The following is a 24,843-nucleotide window of genomic DNA, read 5'->3' on the forward strand; positions in this document are numbered from 1 at the left end:
ACAGGTACAAATTGGAATTCGAGACGTCTCCCCCTCGCCGTTTCCTAAAGTCTGCTTTACCGACGTCTCCCTCAGACAGGGAGGCAGTATTGCAAGCCATTCACAAGCTGTATTCCCAGCAGGTGATAATCAAGGTACCCCTCCTGCAACAGGGAAAGGGGTATTATTCCACACTGTTTGTCGTACCGAAGCCGGACGGCTCGGTGAGACCAATTTTAAATCTAAAATCCTTGAACACTTACATACAGAGGTTCAAATTCAAGATGGAGTCACTCAGAGCAGTGATTGCAAACCTGGAAGAAGGGGATTATATGGTGTCTCTGGACATCAAAGATGCTTACCTACATGTCCCAATTTACCCTTCTCACCAAGGGTACCTCAGGTTTGTGGTACAGAATTGTCACTATCAGTTTCAGACGCTGCCGTTTGGCTTGTCCACGGCACCCCGGGTCTTTACCAAGGTAATGGCCGAAATGATGATACTCCTTCGAAGGAAGGGAGTTTTAGTTATCCCTTACTTGGACGATCTCCTGATAAGGGCAAGATCCAGGGAACAGTTGGAAGTCGAAGTAGCACTATCTCAGATAGTGTTGCGGCAGCACGGTTGGATTCTCAATATTCCAAAATCGCAGCTGATCCCGACGACACGCCTTCTATTCCTAGGAATGATCCTGGACACAGTCCAGAAAAAGGGTTTTCTCCCGGAGGAGAAAGCCAGGGAGTTATCCGAGCTAGTCAGAAATCTCCTAAAACCAGGCCAAGTCTCAGTGCATCAATGCACAAGGGTCCTGGGAAAAATGGTGGCTTCCTACGAAGCAATCCCATTCGGCAGATTCCACGCAAGAACCTTCCAGTGGGATCTGCTAGACAAATGGTCCGGGTCGCATCTTCAGATGCATCAGCGGATAATCTTGTCACCAAAGACAAGGGTGTCTCTCCTGTGGTGGTTGCAGAGTGCTCATCTTCTAGAGGGCCGCAGATTCGGCATTCAGGACTGGGTCCTGGTGACCACGGATGCCAGCCTGAGAGGCTGGGGAGCAGTCACACAGGGAAGAAATTTCCAGGGCTTGTGGTCAAGCCTGGAGACATCACTTCACATAAATATCCTGGAGCTAAGGGCCATCTACAATGCTCTAAGCCTAGCAAGACCTCTGCTTCAAGGTCAGCCGGTGCTGATCCAGTCAGAAAGAAGCAGGAGGGCAATGGCAGAAGCTGCAAAGATTCTTCGCTGGGCGGAAAATCATGTGATAGCACTGTCAGCAGTGTTCATTCCGGGAGTGGACAACTGGGAAGCAGACTTCCTCAGCAGGCACGACCTCCACCCGGGAGAGTGGGGACTTCATCCAGAAGTCTTCCACATGATTGTGAACCGTTGGGAAAAACCAAAGGTGGACATGATGGCGTCCCGCCTCAACAAAAAACTAGACAGGTATTGCGCCAGGTCAAGGGACCCTCAGGCAATAGCTGTGGACGCTCTGGTAACACCATGGGTGTACCAGTCAGTGTATGTGTTCCCTCCTCTGCCTCTCATACCCAAGGTACTGAGAATTATAAGACGGAGAGGAGTAAGAACTATACTCGTGGCTCCGGATTGGCCAAGAAGGACTTGGTACCCGGAACTTCAAGAGATGCTCACAGAGGACCCGTGGCCTCTACCTCTAAGAAGGGACCTGCTCCAGCAGGGACCCTGTCTGTTCCAAGACTTACCGCGACTGCGTTTGACGGCATGGCGGTTGAACGCCGGATCCTGAAGGAAAAAGGCATTCCGGATGAAGTCATCCCTACCCTGATCAAAGCCAGGAAGGATGTAACCGCACAACATTATCACCGTATTTGGCGTAAATATGTTGCGTGGTGCGAGGCCAGGAAGGCCCCTACAGAGGAATTTCAACTGGGTCGTTTCCTGCATTTCCTGCAAACAGGACTGTCTATGGGCCTAAAATTAGGGTCCATTAAGGTTCAAATTTCGGCCCTGTCGATTTTCTTCCAGAAAGAACTGGCTTCAGTTCCTGAAGTTCAGACGTTTGTCAAGGGGGTACTGCATATACAGCCTCCTTTTGTGCCTCCAGTGGCACCTTGGGATCTCAATGTAGTTTTGGGGTTCCTAAAATCACATTGGTTTGAACCACTCACCACTGTGGACTTAAAATATCTCACATGGAAAGTGGTAATGCTGTTGGCCCTGGCTTCGGCCAGGCGTGTGTCAGAATTGGCGGCTTTATCCTATAAAAGCCCTTACCTAATTTTTCATACGGACAGGGCAGAATTGAGGACTCGTCCTCAATTTCTCCCTAAGGTTGTTTCAGCGTTTCACCTGAACCAGCCTATTGTGGTACCTGCGGCTACTAGGGACTTGGAGGACTCCAAGTTGCTGGATGTAGTCAGGGCCCTGAAAATATATGTTTCCAGGACGGCTGGAGTCAGAAAATCTGACTCGCTGTTTATCCTGTATGCACCCAACAAGCTGGGTGCTCCTGCTTCTAAGCAGACTATTGCTCGTTGGATTTGTAGTACAATTCAGCTTGCACATTCTGTGGCAGGCCTGCCACAGCCTAAATCTGTAAAAGCCCATTCCACAAGGAAGGTGGGCTCATCTTGGGCGGCTGCCCGAGGGGTCTCGGCTTTACAACTTTGCCGAGCAGCTACTTGGTCAGGGGCAAACACGTTTGCTAAATTCTACAAATTTGATACCCTGGCTGAGGAGGACCTGGAGTTCTCTCATTCGGTGCTGCAGAGTCATCCGCACTCTCCCGCCCGTTTGGGAGCTTTGGTATAATCCCCATGGTCCTTACGGAGTTCCCAGCATCCACTAGGACGTCAGAGAAAATAAGAATTTACTTACCGATAATTCTATTTCTCGTAGTCCGTAGTGGATGCTGGGCGCCCATCCCAAGTGCGGATTGTCTGCAATACTTGTACATAGTTGCTGTTACAAAAATCGGGTTTTTGTTGTTGTGAGCCATCTTTTCAGAGGCTCCGCTGTTATCATGCTGTTAACTGGGTTCAGATCACAGGTTGTACGGTGTGATTGGTGTGGCTGGTATGAGTCTTACCCGGGATTCAAAATCCTTCCTTATTGTGTACGCTCGTCCGGGCACAGTATCCTAACTGAGGCTTGGAGGAGGGTCATAGGGGGAGGAGCCAGTGCACACCAGGTAGTCCTAAAGCTTTACTTTTGTGCCCAGTCTCCTGCAGAGCCGCTATTCCCCATGGTCCTTACGGAGTTCCCAGCATCCACTACGGACTACGAGAAATAGAATTATCGGTAAGTGAATTCTTATTTATTAATATGTATCCTTTTCTTTTCCATGTTATGCTTGTAGTCAAGCCTAACCATGGGAGTTTTGCTTATTCTGTCTGCCAGATTTAGGGCGGTATCCAATTACCTGCAATAAAGCATTGGGAGCAAAAAAGTATGTTTTTTGTGTGTGATTTTTTGTGATCTTTCACCAATATGTTTTTACGGGGTATCCCATTAGATCTCCTGTTAAAAAAACAACCTTATTCTCGCATAAACAGACAGGTTCAGTGAAACCTGTGTGTTTTCGCAGAAGCAGCCCCAAAATGCATGCGCTTATCAGGGATTTTGCTTCGCCTGCCTGAGGCAGGTGAAACAAAAACCCTGTCAAACTGCAGCTCGTGCCAGCTTATCGGGGCTAATAGGATAAGCTACGGTGAAGCAATTACCCGCAGTCAATGACCGCGGTTAATTGGACCCCGCCCTTATCAAGTGTAACAGATTAGTTAATAAAATTATTTTTAGTGCCTGATTCAGACATGGACTAGAAGTGCCCGCAGCTGCGTCTGTTGGCTGTTATCCATCTGCATATTTATGTACAGGGCCGGTTCTAGAGCCCAGAGCAAAAGTTTCCCATGGCATCCCATTCCCTTCCCTATTCAAAACAGGGACAGTGCGTGCCTATGGTGCATGGCAAAAAATAGGGTCATGGCTTTATGGGGAAGGGGCATGGCCACAGAATAGTACCAATTCAAATTACACCATACAGTAGTGTCCGTCAGTCACATTACACCACACAGTAGTATCCTTTATACACATTATGCCATGTTAGAGCCCCTTACACACATTACACCACAGAAGAGCAGTGCCCATTATACACATTATGCCAGGTAGAGCCCCTAATAGAACACAGGAAAAAAACAACAACCTGATGATTCATACCCTTTACATTATTTGTCATTTTTCCTCCTTATAAAAATGCCCCTTACATATCATGCCACACACCGTAGTACCCAAAACACAGCTGTACACTAATGCCCATTACATGTTATGCCACACACCATAATGCCCATTACATGTAATGCCACACTAATGCCCATTGCACGTTATGACACACACTGTAATGTCTATTACACATTATTCAAGAACCATAATGCCCAGTACACCTGCCACTCACTGTAATGACCATTACATGTTATGCCACACACCATAATGCCTATTACGCATTAATGCCACACACAATAATGACCATTACACATTATTCCACACACAGTAATGCCCATTACACATTATTCCACACACCGTAATGCATATTACAACGTATGCCACACACCGTAATGCCCATTACATGTTATGCTAAACACCAAAATGCAAATTACACATTATGCCACACACCACAATGCCCATTACACATTATGCCACATACAGTTATGCCCCTGCCACCATTTTATGCTCCACAAACAAAAATTTCCCTTACATATTATGCCCCACAGTAAGGCTTCTAATTACTTTTAAATTACCTGCTCATTGTCAGGGGTCTCATGCTCGCTGGCAAGGGTTTCATGCTCATTGTCAGAGGTTTCATGCTCTGGGTTCTATGTTTGTAGTCAGGGGTCTCATGCTCACTGCCAGGGGTTTAATGTTCTGGGTTCCATGCTCATTTCCAGTGGTTTCCTGCTCATTGCCAGGAGTTTCATGCTCGTTGTTAGGGGTTTACATGGGAGAAGATGCATTTTTGCATCTTCTCCCGGTGGTGCCAGCGTTCCCAGTGCTTCCAGGTAACGATATGGTGTCAGGCGCTAGAGGTCAAGTAGAATCTCTAGCATCTGTCTCCCCTCGCTCTCCTCCTTGGTGTTGGATGCAGGCGGGTGCCCATGCAGCCCCCAGCGCATGCTGCAGCCAATTGTATTGGGCGGTGGGTTCTTGTGGAGTGGCTGTAGCTGCGCCCTCAGGCCACAGCGCCCCGTGCGGCACCCTGCTAGCCTGCACCTAAAACTGCCACTGTTTATGCAAATGCCAATACAAATGTATACTTAGGTACATTCATGCTTCTGAATATGCAAGGACTGAAATGCTCACTGGTGGTCATTCCGAGTTGTTCGCTCTGTAATTTTCTTCGCATCGCAGCGATTTTCCGCTAATTGCGCATGCGCAATGTTCGCACTGCGACTGCACCAAGTAAATTTGCTATGAAGTTTGGTATTTTACTCACGGCATTACGAGTTTTTTTTCTTCGTTCTGGAGATCGGAGTGTGATTGACAGGAAGTGGGTGTTTCTGGGCGGAAACTGGCCGTTTTATGGGAGTGTGTGAAAAAACGCTACCGTTTCTGGGAAAAATGCGGGAGTGGCTGGAGAAACGGAGGAGTGTCTGGGCGAACGCTGGGTGTGTTTGTGACGTCAAACCAGGAACGACGAGCACTGAACTGATCGCACTGGAAGAGTAAGTCTCGAGCTACTCAGAAACTGCACAGAGAAGTCTTTTCGCAATATTGCAAATCTTTCGTTCGCAATTTTGCTAAGCTAAGATTCACTCCCAGTAGGCGGCGGCTTAGCGTGTGCAATGCTGCTAAAAGCAGCTTGCGAGCGAACAACTCGGAATGAGGGCCACTGTCCGCATCGGACCATGTCTGTGTGTGCGCGCTAAGATACCTCCCTGTTATTGCCCAGGAACGCCGACTACATTATAAATACACTTCTCCCTGCATTCAACCTCAATGACAACTGTGACTCTGAATGGACAAAATCGGGACGCAGGAAAAATAGCAAAAAATGCTTCACTCCAATATCAGCTGTGCGAACATCACTAAACCAGGCCCTTAGGCACCTGACCAACTGACCATGTCTATGCTCCAAAGATCATTTTGTTTAAATTGCCCTCTGTTTTATGTTCGAACATGTTTTGTGCCTCATTATAAGCATGAAAAAGCTGTTAGAAGGGCAAGAAGTACATAAAAATAAAGCAAGTCATGTAATTAAAGCAAAACATTTGTTATCATACCAAGTCCATCATCATCCAGGTCACTTAGATGTAGACTTGTACCAAAGCGAGAAAACGCACTGTCTCCCTTGAAGGTGGAGAGTGGTGATGGATCAGTCTTCCCTTTCAGTTCATAGACTGTGGCTGTGCCGGCATGGGCCAAAATCCTTGATAGAAACACAACTCTGGACACTGTGCCTGGAACAGAATAATATAGATGGAAAGAAGATTTATCTTTAACTTATACAAAGGAGGAGATGTACTAAGCAGTGAAAAGAGTAGAGAAGTTGCACATGACAACCAATCAGCATTGAAGTAACATTTATAATTTGCATACTATAAAATTATACAGCTCAGCTGGTTGGTTGCCATGGGCAACTTCTCTACTGGCTCACTTCTCCACTCTTTTCACTGCTTAGTACATCTCACAGTAAGAATATGTTACCTAATTTTTATTTACCATTCTATACAGACTACCCTATTTAAAATAGAAACTGCTTACAATAATGAATGAGACTATATGTATGCAATAGCGTGTGGTCTGTTTAATTCCTATTTGAAATTATCCTTTAACTGCTCTGTTAACCCTTACATCTCTGGACGACCTATCAATGGAGCCCTGTTGTTGTCAACATTTGAACTAATCAGAATCAGAATCGGCTTTATTGGCCAGATATACTTGCGTATACTAGGAATTTGTCTTCGGTTTGCTATACAACAGCCAAGTAGGTAACAGATAAGCAGGTGGGGGGCAAGTAAAGTCATATAGATAGGTATACCATAGGGACACAAGTGAGTTACATGTACGTCTAGTCAGTCAATGTTCAGGAGTTCAGCAGGCAGACCGATTAGGGAAATAAACTTTTGAGGCTTCTGGGTGGGATGGCCCTGTAACGCCTGCATGAAGAAAGCAAGTTAAACATGCTGTGGCCTTTACTATCTTCGTTGACCGCTTTTTAGCTCTGGACAGGTACAAGTCCTGGACTGAGGGAAGGTCGGCCCCGATGATCTTCTCTGCAGTTCTGACCACCTTTTGAAGCCTGCATCTGTCCCTTGCGCTGGCGGAGCCGTACCATACCAGTATCGAGGAGCACAGTACCGACTCCACAATCGCGGAGTAGAAGAGGAGCAGAAGCTTCTGTGGGATATTGAACTTCCTTTGTTGCCTGAGGAAGAACAACCTCTGCTGCGCTTTCCCGACAGTGGCGTCAGCGTTGGACCCCCATTTAAGATCTCGGGAGATTGTTGTCCTCAGGAACTTGAATGAGTCCACTAGCGATACCACACTGTCAGCAATCGTTAGCGGAGGTGCACTAGCTGTCTTCTTCCAGAAGTCCACTATCATCTCGACAGTTTTGAGGTGGTTGAGATCAAGGTTGTTGTGGCTGCACCACTGTGCCAACCGGTCTACTTCCCGTCTATAGGCCAATTCATCCCCGTCCTTGATGAGGCCAATGATGGTGGTGTCGTCAGCGAATTTGATGATCTTTACTGATTGCGCCTCTGAGGTGCAGTCATTTGTGTACAGGGAGAAGAGCAGGACAATAGTGGACCTTTTGAGGCCTGAAGGGACTTTCTGTAGCTCCAGTGATTTGTTAAAGATCTTGGTGAATGTGGGGGCGAGCTGACCCGCACATGCTCTCAGGGCAGATGGTGACACTCCGTCGGGACCAGGAGCTTTCCTGGGTTTGGCACTTTTGAACAGTGCCTCCACCTCTTTTTGGGTGACTTGCAGTGCCTGGAGTTGGCCGTCTGTGTTCGGGGCATCGTAGAGGTGATTATTTGGGTCGCAGGGGACTTCTTTTGCGAACCTGCAATAAAAGTGGTTCAGCTCGTCTGCTAGGTCTTGGTGCATGGTGGTGGACTTCGATGTTTTCTTGCAGTTGGTTATGGATTGCAGTCCTTTCCATAGAGATATGGGGTCATATGTGGAGAGATTGTCAGCTTGTCCGAGAACCGCTTTTTTGCTTGCCTCATTTCTTTAGTCAGAGAGTTCCTAGTTCGGTTGTATAGTGCTCTGTTACCGCTGCTATAGGCCTCCTCTTTGGCCCGACGAAGTTGCCAGAGCTGGGCCTTAAACCAGGGCTTGTTGCATAGGCGTGCGCAGGGGGGGTGCCTGGTGCGCACAGGCACCCCCTAATGTCTGTCACCCCCTCACACACACCTGCTGCTGCTGCAGTATCGGCGATCGCCGAGTGTGCTCATTTCTGTTCTCCCGCCCATTGCACCCGCCACCCCCTCCGCTCAGTCTGGCTGTCATTCATTTGTATGGGTGCAGCATCACTGACATACTCCTACTCCCAATTCCTCTAACCTGTGGGATGTGTCGTGATGATGTCATGCCGTGTGCATGCCCGCTCATGCTCCTACCCATGCTCTCTCTCTCCTCATCATGTGCCAACGCCACAGAATACACCGTTCCTCTTGGAGGAGGACAAGTTCAAATTCAATATCAATATATATTTCGAGAGATTGGGATATAATCTATGGTAATAAAATATACAAATTTAACATATATTAAACAGATTTTATATATGTGTGCATCAATTCTCTATATTATTTAGTTTGCATTGAGTGCCAATATGTGGTGGTAGACACGCTTGATAGGTGGTGCTAGACACGCCCATTGGGTGGTGTTAGACATGTCCAATAGGCGGTGCTAAAAACGCCCTTCTAATCGTGCACCCCCTAATAAAATGTCCTGCGCACGCCTATGGCTTGTTGTTGTTGTAAATGCGGTAAGTCTTGGTAGGTATACACATGTCCTCACAGTAGCTGATGTAGGATGTGACAGTGTCGTTCAGGTCGTTTGCTGAGGCTTCGAAGACCCTCCATTCCGTGCAGTCGAAGCAGGCCTGGAGCTTCATCTTAGCTTTGTTGGTCCATTTTTTAACAGTCTTGACGACAGGATTAACCGCTCTCAGCTTCTGTGTATAGGTAGGGAGTAGGTGGACGAGGCAGTGGTCAGATAGGCCGAGTGCAGCGCGTGGGATAGACCGGAAGGCAGTCCTGATGGTAGTGTAGCAGTGGTCAATTGGGACACGTGACTTGTTGTTTGTACTTGGGTAGCTCCTTGCTCAGGTTAGTTCTGTTGTAGTCGCCCAGCAGAGAGTTTGGGTGTTTTTGTTCTATGTCGGACATGCATACAGCCAGGTGGTGCAGGGCTTCATCGCACAGGCGAGGGGGGGGGGGGAGATGTACACTCTCTCCAGGACAATTGAGGCAAATAGAATGGGTTGCGGTTGATACTTAGCATCTCCAGGTGAGGGTTACGTGATTTGCCTAGGAATTTGACATTGGTGCACCATCTGTCGTTGATGTAGAAGCAGATGCCACCACCCTTCGTTTTCCCTTAGAGAACCTTGGAGCGATCGGCCCTGAAGAGACCGTAGCCAGCAGAGACATCGGGTCGTCCGCAATATGGCCATCCAGCCACGTCTCCGTAAAGCAGGGGATGGACAACCCTGTAAATACCTGACCCTGCGCTGCTCAGAAGGAGGGACAGCTCGTCGAACATGTTTGCCAGTGAGCGCACATTTGAGAGCAGGATCGCGGGAAGTGCAGACCGGTGCCCTCGCCGCCGCCACCTCACTAGGGCGCCTGCACAACAGCCTCTCCTCTGAGCCCAGGTTATTCTACTAGGGCCGACATGAGGGCCTCCGTCATTCTCTTTCCCGACAATCCGCCCGCCAGTTGCCACTCGGGCTGCGGGGGGCCGCGGCTGCTCGGATCCACTTCGGCATCCATGACATCTGCATCCCTGCCACACAGGGCAGCGAAGGCTGCAAGGGCCGCTTATCCACCCGCCGATGGGCACAAACATGGGGTAAACATCGCAGGATCACTCCAACTTAGGAGGGCTTCCCTGCTGTATTTGGTCACCAGTGGGGTAGACAAGGGTAGGGGAAAACAAGTGGAAACAGGTATTTTTGCTGAGCTGCATAGCTCCCAGGCAGCCATCTGCGGTGCCATCTTGGGTTGATCTATTATACATCAAACTGGTTATTTATATAGATAGTTTATATAGATACATAGATTAGTTAAAATGTTGAGAACAACAGGGCTCCATTGACAGGTCATCCAGAGATGTAAGAGGTAACAGACTCTGGAGCAATTGAAGGATAATTTCAAAGGGAAAACACTCATAGGAATTAAATGGACCGCACACCATGTTTTGAATTCAAATGACCCGCAAACCAAAGTGATTGGTAGTGGGACCTATATAGGGATTTCCTGTCTCTGTGTTCCGGTTACCTTGTTAAAACTTCAATGCGAAACGTATGTTGGTTTTAACAGTGACTGCCTCAATGTACTTCTGTCTCTAAACATATTTGTATCATTTATCCTTGTACTGAATGGAATCTAATCCAGTGTCACTAACTGTTAATAGGGAGCTTGATGCTCCCTGAGGATTCATATTGACACTGCCACACTAATATATATATATATATATATATATATATATATATATATATGTAGCAACAAGCAGCGGCACTCGACAGTCTAAAGTAGTTGAAAGAAGTCTTTCTTTATTGCGGTCCATATAAAGAAAAACTTCTTTCAACTACTTTAGACTGTGGAGTGCCGCTGCGTGTTGCTACATATATGAGATCACACAGGATCTACAGAAGGCACCGCAGCACGTGATCAGTTGTACCCACTGTGAGTGCCGGGCTGTATTGCTCTCTCGCTCTCTCTCTATATATATATATATATATATATATATATATCTCTCTCAAGAACATAAGTTGTGTTAGATCTTCTTTGTGTTAGTTTACTATTCAGTGTTCATTTTCTATTAAATTACATTCTGAAAATGCAGCAAGATCTGCGTCCATCTACTCACATGCTAGGGGTCGCCCAGCACAGGGCAAAGCCACCCGGCATGTATGTGGCGCAGCCACGATCCATCTGCAATGTAATTGTGAGCGCATCGATTTGAGGTTGATCACTGCCTGCACAGTTTCTTCTCGGAGTGGCTGCGTATGACGTCACGCACTTCTCTGAAAACGTTCCCGACGCTGTCAGTCATCTTGCAGTTGAATCCTTCGGGGATGCGCCTGCAATGTTAATTAACCTGCAGGCGTGAGCGCAGTTTGCCGATATACGGCAAACTGCGATGCGGCCGACTGTGAATAGGGTCCTAAGTGCAGTTCACAGCTTTAGTGTTACACAAATAACAGTAGGCTACTAGTGTTTTTATTCAAATCTACTACTAAATGAGAACATACTCTGTGTGGGTGCACCTATGAGCAGCACTCGTTTTCTCTCTCCATTCACAGCTATTGTCCCACTTGCAAATGATGAGCCCATCTTGCTCTGTTCCTGCAAAATATTATATAATTAATGTGTTCATCCATATCGGTAAATAAAAACAAAAAATAGATTTATACTCTCTGGGGGCAATTCAGTTATCGCGCCCGATCTCCCATCTAAAGTGACAAGACATTAGGAGGGCAATATTCAAATGTTGTTTTTTTCACACCATTTGCGTCCAGACAGCCCGAGGTTTGCTACGTAAAACAGCTAAACCCTACCAAAGCGCTGGGCGCAATGCAAAAAGTGCATTTAAGTGCCCAAACAGGTCACTTTTACTCATTTCAGGGGGCTACCAGCTGAAATGCCAGTGCCATTAGCTGTTCGCGCCCGAATGGAGCAACAATTTAATTGCTCCATCAGGCACCATCTAGTGGCTGCTACCACATAAACAATTGGGGCCATTGGGGGTCATTACGATCTGATCGCTGCTGTGCGTTTTCAGGTACTAACAGCGCATGCATATGCACCACAATGCGCATGCGCGTCAGACAACAACAGGCATCACCGGTCAGCGACAAGATGGTGTGAAAAATCTGATCGCACGGGTGTTCGCAAGGTGATTGACAGGTAGAGGCCATTTGTGGATGGTAACTGACGGTTTACAAGGAGTGTCTGGAAAAATGCAGGAGTTCCCAGGCGTTTTCAAGGAGTGTGTCTGACGTCAGCTCTGGCCCCGAACAGCCTGATGTGATCACACTGTAGGAGTAAGTCCTGGGCTGCTCAGAGACTGCACTAAGTGGATTTTAGCAGCTCAGTGTACACATAGGATCACACACTTGCACAGCGAATATACACTCCCCCTGGTGGCGGTGACTATCTGAACGCAGGACAGCAAAATTAGTAGCCCAGCGATCAAATCTGAATGACCCCCCATTGTCTTTAACAATTGCCTATTCTGCTAATGTCTGATTTACAGCTCCTTACAGTATTGTCTCCTATGTTAGCAGTGGTGTGGTATGGTATGCCGGCGTCCAGGCTCCCGGCGACCAGCATGCCGGCGCGGGAAGCCTGACCGCCGGCATAATGACAGCGTGGTGAGTGCAAATGAGCCCCTTGCGGGCTCGCTGCGGGCACGGATGCGCGCTATGCACGCCACGCTATTTTCTCCTACGTCCTAGAGGATGCCGGGGTCCACTTTAGTACCATGCGGTATAGACAGTTCCGCAGGAGCCATGGGCACTTTAAGACTTTTTCAGAGTGTGAACTGGCTCCTCCCTCTATGCCCCTCCTCCAGACCTCAGTTTAGAAAATGTGCCCAGGCAGACTGGATGCACTCCAGGGGAGCTCTACTGAGTTTCTCTGAAAGACTTTATGTTAGGTTTTTTATTTTCAGGGAGGACTGCTGGCAACAGTCTCCCTGCTTCGTGGGACTTAGGGGGCAGTAGTAGGAACCAACTTCCTGAATAGTTTCATGGCTCTGCTTCTGGCTGACAGGACACCATTAGCTCCTGAAGGGTACTGAACACTAACTGCGGCTATGCGCTCACTCCCACAGCCGCCGTCACCCCCCTTACAGAGCCAGAAGTCAGAAGACAGGTGAGTGTACAGAAGAGGATTTTCAGTCATCGTGACGGCTAAAATGTACCGCGCAGCGGGCGGGAACACTGCGCGCCATGCTACCCATCAACACAGGCACAGCAGGGCGCGGGGGAGGGGGGGCCTGGGCAGCATGTACCTACTCAAAACTGGCTAACAAGGGGACATAAGATGCTGAGGCACAGTCCTACCCCTGCCAGTATAAAAAATAGTATTGAAAAGTCTGAGAGGAAACGCGCCATTACGGGGGCTGGGCTTCCTCCCCAGTCAACCAGCACACTGCTCAGCACCATTTTTTCTCCTAGCAAGCTGCAGAGAAGAACGCTGGTCCTCCTCCACTTGTGAACCAAGTATCAGGGTGCAAAACAGGGGGGGCACAGTATAAATTGGTGCTGTATGGTGAATTTGTCATTATAAAAGCGCTACAGGTCTGTGGGCATTTTGTGTTACACAGGGATTATATCACTAGCGCTGAGTTGTGAACTGGCAAATCCTTTCTGTGTCCTTTAGATTTTACTGTGGGTCTGTCCCCTATAAGCACCGAAGTGTCTGTGGTGTGGTTGTGCACGTGTGACATGTCTGAGGCAGGGACCTCTTCCCCTGAAGGAGCCATTTTAGGGACACAGAGTTGTAATGTGGTGGCGCTGCCGGCACACCACGAGCCTGAATGGGTGAAAGAATTACGTGATAGTGTGAATCATATCAGTAAGAGATTGGATAAGTCGGAGTCTCATGCAGAAAACTGGAGAAAATCAGTGGAAGATGTGATTTTTCATAGTTCTGTCTTTTCATCCACAGGGGACCCGTCTGGGTCACATAAGAGGCCATTTGCACAAATAGTACAAACTGATACCGACACGGACTCTGATTCCTGTGTCGACACTAGTGATTCCAGGGGAATAGATCCTAAATTGTCAAAAAGCATTCAATATATGATTGTTGCTATAAAGGAGGTCTTTTAAGTTACGGAAGCCCCTCCTTTACCTCAGGAGAAGGCTTATTTTTATAAGGAAATGAAAATTAATGTAACTTTCCCTCCTTCTCATGAGCTAAATACTCTCTTTGAGGGAGTTTGGGCAAACCCTGAAAAGAAATTTCAGATTCCCAAAATAATTCAGGTTGCTTATCCTTTCCCGGCAGAGGACAGGAAAAGGTGGGAGTCACCCCCCGTTTTAGACAGTGCCCTGTCACGATTAACCAAAAAGGTGATTCTCCCTGCGCCTGGGACTGCTTCACTAAAGGAGCCGGCAGACCGCAAGTTGGAGACTACGTTAGAATCTATTTATGTGGCCAATGGTACGCTACTCAGGCCCACCATTGCTTGTGCGTGGGTGAGTAGTGCTATCGAAAAATGGTCAGACAACTTGTCAACTGAAATTGACACGATAGATAGAGACGAGATACTACTAACGTTAGGTCATATCAAAGACGCTGCTGCATACATGCTAGAAGCCATGAAAGATATTGGGCTCTTGGGTTCAAAAGCCGCTACCATGGCATTCTCAGCTCGGAGGGCGTTGTGGATTCGCCAATGGAATGCTGATGCAGATTCCAAAAGAAATATGGAGGCTCTCCCGTATAAAGGTGAGGCCTTGTTTGGAGATGGACTGGATGCTTTAGTCTCTGTGGCTACCGCTAGTAAGTCGACATTCTTGCCTTATGCTCCTGCGCCGGCGAAAAAGACACATCACTCTCAGATGCAGTCCTTTCGGCCCAACAGATACAAAAAGGGTAAAGGTTCCCCTTTCTTTGCAGGTAGAGGGAGGGGAAGAGGAAAAAAGTTCACAGCGTCCCCAGGATCACAGGAGCAGAAATCAACCCCTGCTTCTGCCAAATCTGCAGCATAATGCTGGGGCTCCCTTGCGGGAGTCCGCTCGGGTGGGGGCACATCTGAAACTTTTCAGTCAGCTCTGGGTTCAATCTGGCCTGGACCCATGGGTCTTACAAATAGTGTCCCATGGATACAAACTGGAGTTTCAAGACGTCCCCCCATGCCGATTTTTCAAATCGACCTTGCCAGCTTCTCTCCCGGACAGAGAAGTAGTAACAGCTGCAATTCAAAAATGATGTCAGGATCAAGTCATTGTCCTGGTGCCCTTGTCACAACAGGGAGAAGGTTTTTATTCAAGCCTCTTCGTAGTTCCGAAGCCGGACGGCTCGGTCAGACCAATTTTAAACCTGAAATCTCTGAATCTCTACCTGAAAAGGTTCAAGTTCAAGATGGAATCTCTGAGGGCAGTGATTTCCAGTCTGGAGGAAGGGGACTTCATGGTGTCAGTGGACATAAAAGATGCCTACTTACATGTTCCCATTTATCCTCCTCATCAAGCTTATCTGAGATTTGCAGTACAGGATTGCAATTACCAGTTCCAGATGTTGCCGTTCGGACTCTCCACGGCACCGAGGGTATTCACCAAGGTGATGGCAGAGATGATGGTCCTCCTTCGACAGCAAGGAGTCAATATAATCCCTTACCTGGAAGATCTCCTGGTAAAAGCGAGATCCAGGGAACGGTTGGTGCAGAACATTGCACTCTCCCTGTCCATACTCCAACAACAAGGTTGGATCATGAATTTTCCAAAGTCGCAGTTGGAACCGACGACAAGATTGTCCTTTCTGGGGATGATACTGGACACAGAAGTACAGAGGGTATTTCTTCCAGTAGAAAAGGCTCTGGAAATCCAGAGAATGGTCAAACAAATTTTGAAACCAACAAGAGTGTCGATCCATCAATGCATTCAGTTGTTGGGAAAGATGGTAGCAGCCTACGAGGCCATACAGTTTGGCCGATTCCATGCCAGAGTATTCCAGTGGGTCCTGTTGAACAAGTGGTCCGGATCCGACCTACACATGCACCAGAAGATAATCCTGTCTTCCAGAGCCAGGATTTCGCTCTTGTGGTGGCTACACAGTTCTCACCTACTAGAGGGATGCAGGTTCGGGATTCGGGGTCCTAGTAACCACGGATGCAAGTCTCCGAGGCTGGGGAGCAGTCACACAGGGAAAAAGCTTCCAAGGAAAATGGTCAAGTCAGGAAACCTGTCTCCACATAAACGTTCTGGAATTGAGAGCCATTTACAACGGCCTTCTACAAGCGGTGCATCTTCTTCAAGATCAACCCATGCAGATCCAGTCGGACAATGTAACATAAACCGTCAGGGCAGAACGAAAAGCAGAGCGGCAATGGCAGAGGTGACAAAGATCCTCCTCTGGGCAGAAAGACATGCAAAAGCTCTGTCGTCAATTTTCATTCCAGGAGTGGACAACTGGGAAGCAGACTTCCGAAGCAGACACGATCTCCATCCAGGAGAGTGAGGCCTCCACCGAGAAGTCTTCGCAGAGGTGACAAGTCTTTGGGGAGTTCCTCAAGTAGACATGATGGTGTCTCGTCTCAACAAGAAGCTTCAGAGATATTGTTCCAGGTCGAGAGACCCTCAAGCAATAGCAGTGGATGCACTGGTGTCACAGTGGGTGTTTCGGTCGGTGTCTGTCTTCCCTCCACTTCCACTAATACCAAAAGTTCTCAAGCTCATAAAAAGAACAAGGGTTCGAGCGATCCTCATTGTCCCAGACTGGCCAAGGAGGGCTTGGTATCCCGATCTTCAGGAGTTGCTCATAGAAGATCCTCGGCCTCTTCCTCTTTGCGAGGACCTGCTGCAGCAGGGGCCGTGCGTGTATCAAGACTTACCGCGGCTACGTTTGACGGCATGGCTGTTGAGCGCCGGATCCTAGCCCGAAAGGGTATTCCCAAAGAAGTCATCCCTACTCTTATTCAGGCCAGGAAAGGAGTAATGTCTAGACATTACCACCGTATTTGGAGAAAGTATGTGTCTTGGTGTGAATCCAAGAAGGCTCCTACGGAAGAGTTTCAGTTGGGACGTTTTCTCCATTTTCTGCAGGCGGGTGTGGATGCGGGCCTAAAATTGGGTTCAATCAAGGTCCAGATTTCGGCCTTATCAGTTTTCTCTCAAAAACAATTGGCCTCCCTTCCAGAAGTTCAGACGTTCGTGAAAGGGATGCTGCACATCCAACCTCAATTTGTGCCTCCGGTGGCACCATGGGACCTTAATGTGGTGTTGCAGTTCCTTCAATCGGATTGGTTTGAACCTCTACAGGAGATAGAATTGAAGTTTCTCACTTGGAAAGTGGTCATGCTGTTGGCCTTGGCATCCGCAAGGTGGGTGTCTGAGTTGGGAGCCTTGTCTCACAAGAGCCCTTACCTGATCTTCTATGAAGATAGGGCAGAGTTAAGAACTCGTCAGCAATTTCTTCCGAAGGTGGTTTCGTCTTTCCATATAAACCAACCTATTGTATTTCTTCCCCCTTCTACATTCAGAGAGGCACTCGTCAGGGCTGCCCCCTATCCCCACTGCTGTTCGCTCTGGCCCTGGAGCCACTGGCGATAGCCCACCGTGACGCGTCTTCCTTTAGAGGCATTTTTGTGGGCAGGCTGGAGGTTAAGATAGCACTGTTTGCTGATGATATGTTGCTGTTTATCGCTGACCTCAGCAGGTCAATAGGACCTATAGTTTCCATCATTGACAGCTTTGGATCCTTTGCAGGTTACAAGGTTAATCTTTCCAAATCGGAACTAATGCCTCTATCGGGAGATGCGTCTTCTTTCAATATGCACCTGGTTTTACCCCAGTTCCCTAGGACCCAGAGGGCTTTTAAGTATTTGGGGATAATGATCCCCACGTCACTGGAACTGTTATATGCAGTTAATGTTGCACCGGTCCTGACGGCTATTCGGGTCCTCCTAGATGGGTGGGTTAATTTGCCTTTGTCCTTGATGGGTAGGGCCACGGTCCTTAAAAGCGTGGTGTTCCCGAAACTCTCATATGTTTTGCAGATGCTGCCATTTCGCCTTACAAAAAAAAGACTGTAAGTCGGTAAATTCCATGTTCTCTACATTTTTATGGGGAGGGAAGAAACCTAGGATTTCTTATGCTAAACTTCAGTTGCCAAGGGCGGAGGGGGGGGGGGCTGGGAATCCCAGACTTGGAAGCGTTTAGTAGAGCAGTGATGTTCCGTTATGTCACGGACTGGTTATGGTAGCGTTCCTGCTTTGCCAATTGCACATTGGAGGAGGAAATGTTTGCCCCCTTCTCTCCCAGCGCCCTCCTTCACACCCCAAAGAACAAACTGCCGGCATCACTTAAAACGAATATTATCCTTTCTGATACTTATGGAGCCTGGCACTACTCCAATTCTAAATTACATAGACACCCGACCTCCTCCCGTTACACAACTTTCTGGGGGAACCCTTGCTTCAGCCCGGGGCTGGAAAATGCTAACTTTAAGCAGTGGCGGGAGCGGGGAATTTTGTCTATTAGAGATGTATTTGACCCTGGGGGACGGCATATGCTGTCCTTTGAGGAATTGAAGTCCAGATATGGTATAGCAAATTAAATTTTTATATGTACCTGCAAGCCCGACATTTTGTCACAACTATGGCTGTCCCTATGTCCTCGCCAGACATACAGGATCCGATAGCCACTCTCCTCACTCTCACGAATTCCTCTACTTATCGTCTATCATATTATTATGATAATTTACGGGTGGTGCAGGCGGCAAAGCTATGGAATCGCACAATTTCTAATTGGGAGGGGGATATACCAGATTTCCCGGCGCAATCAATCCTACTGAAATCCTGTCAGTATACATTTAAATATTTACACTCGGCTCAGCTTCAGGAAGTGTATTTTAAGTTGTTACACAGGGCTTATATAGCCCCAGCCCAAAGAGCACGTGATTCCGGATGGGACAAGTGAATGCTTAAAATGTCACGTGTCAAGGGCCTCCTTCTTTCACTGCTTTTGGACATGTAGGAAGATTGCTACGTTTTGGAACAAAGTTATTGTATTCATTAATAGAACTCTCTCATTGGGGGTTGCCAGAGACCCCATAGCTTGTTTATGCAACTGTTTTGAGGGTTGGCCTCTTGGCCCAGATAGGAAGCGAGTCACGCCCATTCTCATGGTCATTCTCACGGTGGCTAACAAAGTTATTCTGAATCATTGGACGAAAAAGTTGTCGCCCTCTTTAGGGGAATTAAAAAATGTGCTTTTACGGGTTCTCTATTTCGAGCGCCAAGCCACCTTGCCTGACATTGAGAGGGGGGTTGCTCGCTTTTATTCGAAGTGGGGGCTTTACATTAACAGTCTAGACATTGAAACACAGGGCCATATTGAAAGGCTCTTTGAAAATACCTCCTGGATTCTTTATAAACGTGTGGATGCTAATTGATATAAGTATACACTTTGCTGCTTTGAGGCTGATGAGTTCATAGGTTGTTTGTACTGTATGTACTCCACGTGACTACGGAGTGAACTGTCTTGTCTCCCCCCTTCCCCTCTCCCTTGTTGTTTTTCCCCTTATTATTTTATGATGTTTATAAGTGGGTGATAATAGTTTACAGTTTAAAGTGTATGAATGCAGGATATGCGGAATTAGATGGCACAAGTTGCAAGGTACTGCGATATCTGCAGTTCTGCTATAGCGGGGACGTATGTCTATATTTATGCCTTACTTATAATTTTTCATTATGAATCACTACTGTATGTAACTCTTTACATTATGAAAATAAGAAAATAAAAACAGTTTTACAACAAAAAAAAAAAAAAACCTATTGTGGTGCCAGTGGCTACTGACACCTTTACTGCGTCAAAGTCTCTTGGTCAGAGCTTTGAAAATTTATGTCGCTAGAACAGCTCGGATATGGAAAACAGAGACTCTGTTTGTCCTGTGTGCTCCCAACAAGGGCCCTCATTCCGAGTTGTTCGCTCGCAAGCTGCTTTTAGCAGCTTTGCACACGCTAATCCGCCGCCTACTGGGAGTGAATCTTAACTTATCAAAATTGCAAATGAAAGATCCACAATATTGCGAAAAGACTTCTCTGTGCAGTTTCTGAGTAGCTCGAGACTTACTCTTCCAGTGCGATCAGTTCAGTGCTTGTCGTTCCTGGTTTGACGTCACAAACACACCCAGCGTTCGCTCAGACACTCCTCCGTTTCTCCAGCCACTCCCGCGTTTTTCCCAGAAACGGTAGCGTTTTTTTAAACACTCCCATAAAACGGCCTGTTTCCGCCCAGAAACACCCACTTCCTGTCAATCACATTACGATCACCAGAACGAAGAGAAAACCTCGGAATGCCGTGAGTAAAATACCTAACTGCATAGCAAATTTACTTGGCGCAGTCGCAGTGCGAACATTGCGCACGCGCATTTAGCGGAAAATCGCTGCGATGCAAAGAAAATTACAGAGCGAACAACTCGGAATGACCACCAAGATTGGGTGTCCTGCTTCTAAGCAGACCATTGCGCGCTGGATCAGAGGGACGATTCAGCACGCTCATTCCACGGCAGGGTTGCTGATACCGAATTCGGTAAATGCCCATTCTACTAGAAAGGTGGGCTCATCCTGGGCGGCTGCCCGGGGGGTCTCGGCATTACAACTTTGCTGAGCAGCTACTTGGTCAGGGGCACACACGTTTGCAAAGTTTTACAAGTTTGACACCTTGGCCGATGAGGACCTCAAGTTTGGTCAATCGGTGCTGCAGGGTCATCCGCACTCTCCCTCCCGTACTGGAGCTTTGGTATAACCCCATGGTACTGAAGTGGACCCCAGCATCCTCTACGACGTATGAGAAAACAGGATTTTAATACCTACCGGTAAATCCTTTTCTCCTAGTCCGTAGAGGATGCTGGGCACCCGACCCAGTGCGTACTTTACCTGCAGTGGTTAGTTTTGTAGTTACACAAGTGTTGTGTTACAATTATTTTCAGCATGTTGTTGCAATTGTTCATGCTTGTTGGCATGGGTTATGTTGAATGCCATGTTGTGCGGCATGGTTGATGTGTGAGCTGGTATGAATCTCACTGTTAAATTAAAAGTAAATCCTTTCCTCGAAATGTCCGTCTCCCTGGGCACAGTTTCTATACTGAGGTCTGGAGGAGGGGCATAGAGGGAGGAGCCAGTTCACACTCTGAAAAAGTCTTAAAGTGCCCATGGCTCCTGCGGAACCGTCTATACCCCATGGTACTGAAGTGGACCCCAGCATCCTCTACGGACTAGGAGAAAAGGATTTACCGGTAGGTATTAAAATCCTGCTTATTCTCCCTCCAGGGGGGTCGTGGACCCCCACGAGGGAGAAAAACTGTTGGTATGCCGGCTGTCGGGATTCCGGCGCCGGTATACTGTGCGCCGGGATCCCGACAGTCTGCAATCTGAAGACCACCCGTTAGCAGAATATCTCAACACATCTACGTTTGGCACCTTAGGATGCAGAATGTGTATTTATTCTACATTTACAGTATTAAAGATAAATTTAGTCAGTAATGCCAATGTCTTAATTTGGCTTTTTCTAGTGACAAATACTGGAATTATAATTGGAAGTTAAAAATGATGATGCATAATTAAACTTATCTGGTTACTACAACTAGAACTGTTCATAAATGAAATAAGACTCTTAGGGTCTATGTACTAAGACTTGGGGGCAGATGTATCAGAGCTTTGAGGTAGATAAAGTACCAATCAGTCAGCTCCTAACTGTTATTATTCAAATACAGTTAGTACTACTGCCCCTTGGAGAGAGATAAAATGGAAGAGAAAGTTCCAGCCAATCAGCTCCTAACTGCCATATTACAGGCTGTGTTTGAAAAATGACAGTTAGGATCTGATTTGTTGGTACTTTATCTCCATCCACTTTATCTCTCTTCAAGGCTTAGTCCATAGACTCATTAGGGAATTATGTTAAAAACTGTGTTGCTAATATTTGACACAGATTTTGAATACGTGACTTTCCATAGCATTATTTGTAGTCATGGAAACATCAGTGAAGCTTATTTACATGGTGACAGATGTTGCTAAGGAAGGTCCCCAAAGCAGCTGTGAAATGATAGTAATATTGCTAGAAATTACAACATTTTGAAAGGGTCAACTTTTTATTTCACAAAATTGTATGAATACATTACAATTAACTAGTTATACAGTTAGCTACTGTATTCGCCCCAGCTTTGTGAAATATTTGATCCCCTAATTTACAATCCGCTTTGTTTTAATAATTTAAATGTTCTTTTCCTCATAATACCTCCAATGCGTTCTTATTTAAGCACGATGATTGCCTTTTACTAGCAGAAGTGGTGTTTGGCCTTCTAAAGTCATTAATTTTGTTTTTTTGCAGCTCTGTTATAAAATGTTTTACTCACACATAAGCATTTTGTTACCATGTGATGATCACTATCTGCTATATATCCTGTTACCAGTACACTAGATATCACGGACCATATGTGATTGCAGTTTATTCTGTGGATCTGTCACAAATCTCTATGGGATGGGATGGAGGCTGACTGTACAATTAGGATTGACGTGAAGTCTAATGTATTGGTAACCAACACTAGGGACCCCTGCAAGGAGGTATGGGCTTCATTGTGCCCAATCTGGAGTTCATGGTCCTCTGACTGGGTTGCTATGTATGGGCTTGTGGGTACAAAGGCAGACAGTAAGACTGGTCACTGTGAGGCGTACTGGAGCAAAGTCAACAGAAACAGATCAGCACCAGGTGGGCAACGTGGTACTAGGGGATGGGAAGATTCAAATCGGACAAATATCCAAAGTCAGAACTAGGAAGTCATTATAAGCAGTACCAAGGGAGCAGGCAAGGAGAATCGTCCAATAGGAACAGAAGCTGGAGATCAGGTAGTGAATGAGCCCAATACTGTGGTGCTTGAACAGTGCCCAGAGACTTTATTTTATAGGAAGATTTAAACTTAGCGCCAAACGTGACACCTGTCATTTTAATTTGCAAGCAGAGCACACAACCACCTGGAGTAATAGCCACCCACAGTGGCCAGGGAGAGGAAAGCTGCCAACACCAGTAGCCAGGGTGATGGGAGAGATGCTCATTTACAGTTTCACACATTGCATCAAAATGGCAGGTGCAAAGTAAGTGGCTCAATTTTGTTTTACACGTTTATTATATTTTATAATATGTGCTGATCAAAATAAACACATACATTTGTACCTATGAAGATTCCCTTTGATATCATCAACTTAGCTGTAGGTAGCAAATGGGAGTCACAGCTCTGGAACTCGATTTTGTTTCACAGTTGAACGATTATCAGGTGACCGTATGCATATTAGTCGCACTACGCATGTTCCGCGATGGTCTTTTGACAGCAGTCGCAAAGAGGATTCAATTACAAAGTGATTGATGGGCAGGAACCATTTGAGGGAGGTTATGTAGAGTGGCGGCAAAAATGCAGACGTGCTGTGACCATTTTTTATGGGCATTTCTCAGCCTGCGACTGCGATTCCATACACAGCTGCATTGGTTCCGCGTCTTACTACTGTAACTTTGGCCATGCTGAGTGACCATAGAGCTAGTCAGAATTTTGATGATCAACTGAGCTGCGGCCAACCCAGTATCACTGTTTATAGCCAGTTGGACTCGTAAAGTTGCTGGTGGGAGTCTCAATAGATATCGAGGTGGCTGTGGCATTTGTATTTTTATGCATAGGTGCCGCATACACATTTGCAGCTGCAAATGCATTTATGTACATCTCTGAGTTAGGCCCTGTGTCTCTTGGAACTTAGTTTAATTATATTGATAACCACAATTGTAGGTCTCTTGAGCTTTTTCATTATTGTTTGGAAATATTTCTGCACCACTCAAGTAGCCAAAGTAACTATTATAGGGGGTCATTCCGAGTTGTTCGCTAGCTGCTTTCAGTCGCAGCGCGGCGATTAGGTAAAAAAAGCGGCATTTCTGTGCATGCGTATGGTGCGCAGTGTGCACGCGCGACGTACTTTCACACAAAACTATGCAGTTTCACACAAGGTCTAGCGACGCTTTTCAGTCGCACTGCTGATCGTGAGTGATTGACAGGAAAGGGGCGTTTCTGGGAGGTAACTGACCATTTTCCGGGAGTGTGCTGAAAAACGCAGGCGTGTCAGGTAAAAACACAGAAGTGCCTGGGGAAACGGGGGAGTGGCTGGCCGAACGCAGGGCGTGTTTGTGACGTCAAAACAGGAACTAAATAGACTGAAGTGATCACAAGGTAGGAGTAGATCTGCAGCTACTCAGAAACTGCAGGAAAAGATTTCAGCACTATTCTGCTAACCTTTCGTTCGCACTTCTGCTAAGCTAAGATACACTCCCAGAGGGCGGCGGCCTAACGTTTGCAATGCTGCTAAAAGCAGCTAGCGAGCGATCAACTCGGAATGAGGGCCATAGTACTTTAAAGGTAAGATGTGATTGTTTATTCAATTTGAAGGTTACGTAAATGTTCTGTAAAATTAATTATTAAAGCTGTGGCTAATACATTCTCTCATCCAACAGAAAGCAGTGCAGAATTTGGCTTTAGTTGAGCATCTTTTTTTTACTAGAAATGAGAAAGTAAAATCATATCATAAGTTGTTGAAGAGTTTAGTAAATCAATAGGCAGCATACTGTATATTACGTTTACAAGGTAGAATAGATCTCTTATATAACTAAAACAAGAATCTGATACTACAGGAACTTACTGCATGTCCATATATGATGAATGATATGTTTTTACTTGATGGGTAGATTCCATATACTTTCCCTATGCTCTGTGATTCTTCACAACCATCTCTGCAGGAAAGAAATATTATATTATTATTTAATAAAGATTCATCCAATACATAATGACAGACGTTTCCTAATCTAGAACAGAAACCTTTGTGAGTACCCAACAGTTCTGTAAATAACAGAATTTTGCCAATGAGTACTCAAAGCTTATTTTTAG

The 24,843-nt window shown here is 46.6% G+C and overlaps 2 protein-coding genes across 7 annotated transcripts in view; one reads left to right on the forward strand and one right to left on the reverse strand.

Moving 5' to 3' along the window:
* MRS2 (magnesium transporter MRS2) overlaps positions 1-24,843 on the forward strand; it is a 287,514-nt gene that overhangs the window by 94,236 nt on the left and 168,435 nt on the right. The window lies entirely within an intron of this gene.
* The window catches only part of GPLD1 (glycosylphosphatidylinositol specific phospholipase D1), a 164,091-nt gene that overhangs the window by 29,747 nt on the left and 109,501 nt on the right, over positions 1-24,843 (reverse strand). For all 4 annotated transcript variants that reach the window (XM_063923254.1, XM_063923253.1, XM_063923252.1 and 1 more), the window contains 3 exons: positions 24,599-24,689; positions 11,448-11,541; positions 6,238-6,414 (listed from right to left, as the gene is read on the reverse strand). In XM_063923254.1, the coding sequence (XP_063779324.1) occupies positions 6,238-6,414; positions 11,448-11,541; positions 24,599-24,689 (362 nt within the window). The remainder of the gene's footprint in view (positions 1-6,237; positions 6,415-11,447; positions 11,542-24,598; positions 24,690-24,843) is intronic.

Source organism: Pseudophryne corroboree, chromosome 5 (assembly GCF_028390025.1).
Source record: "Pseudophryne corroboree isolate aPseCor3 chromosome 5, aPseCor3.hap2, whole genome shotgun sequence".
Classification (NCBI taxonomy): Eukaryota; Metazoa; Chordata; class Amphibia; order Anura; family Myobatrachidae; genus Pseudophryne; species Pseudophryne corroboree.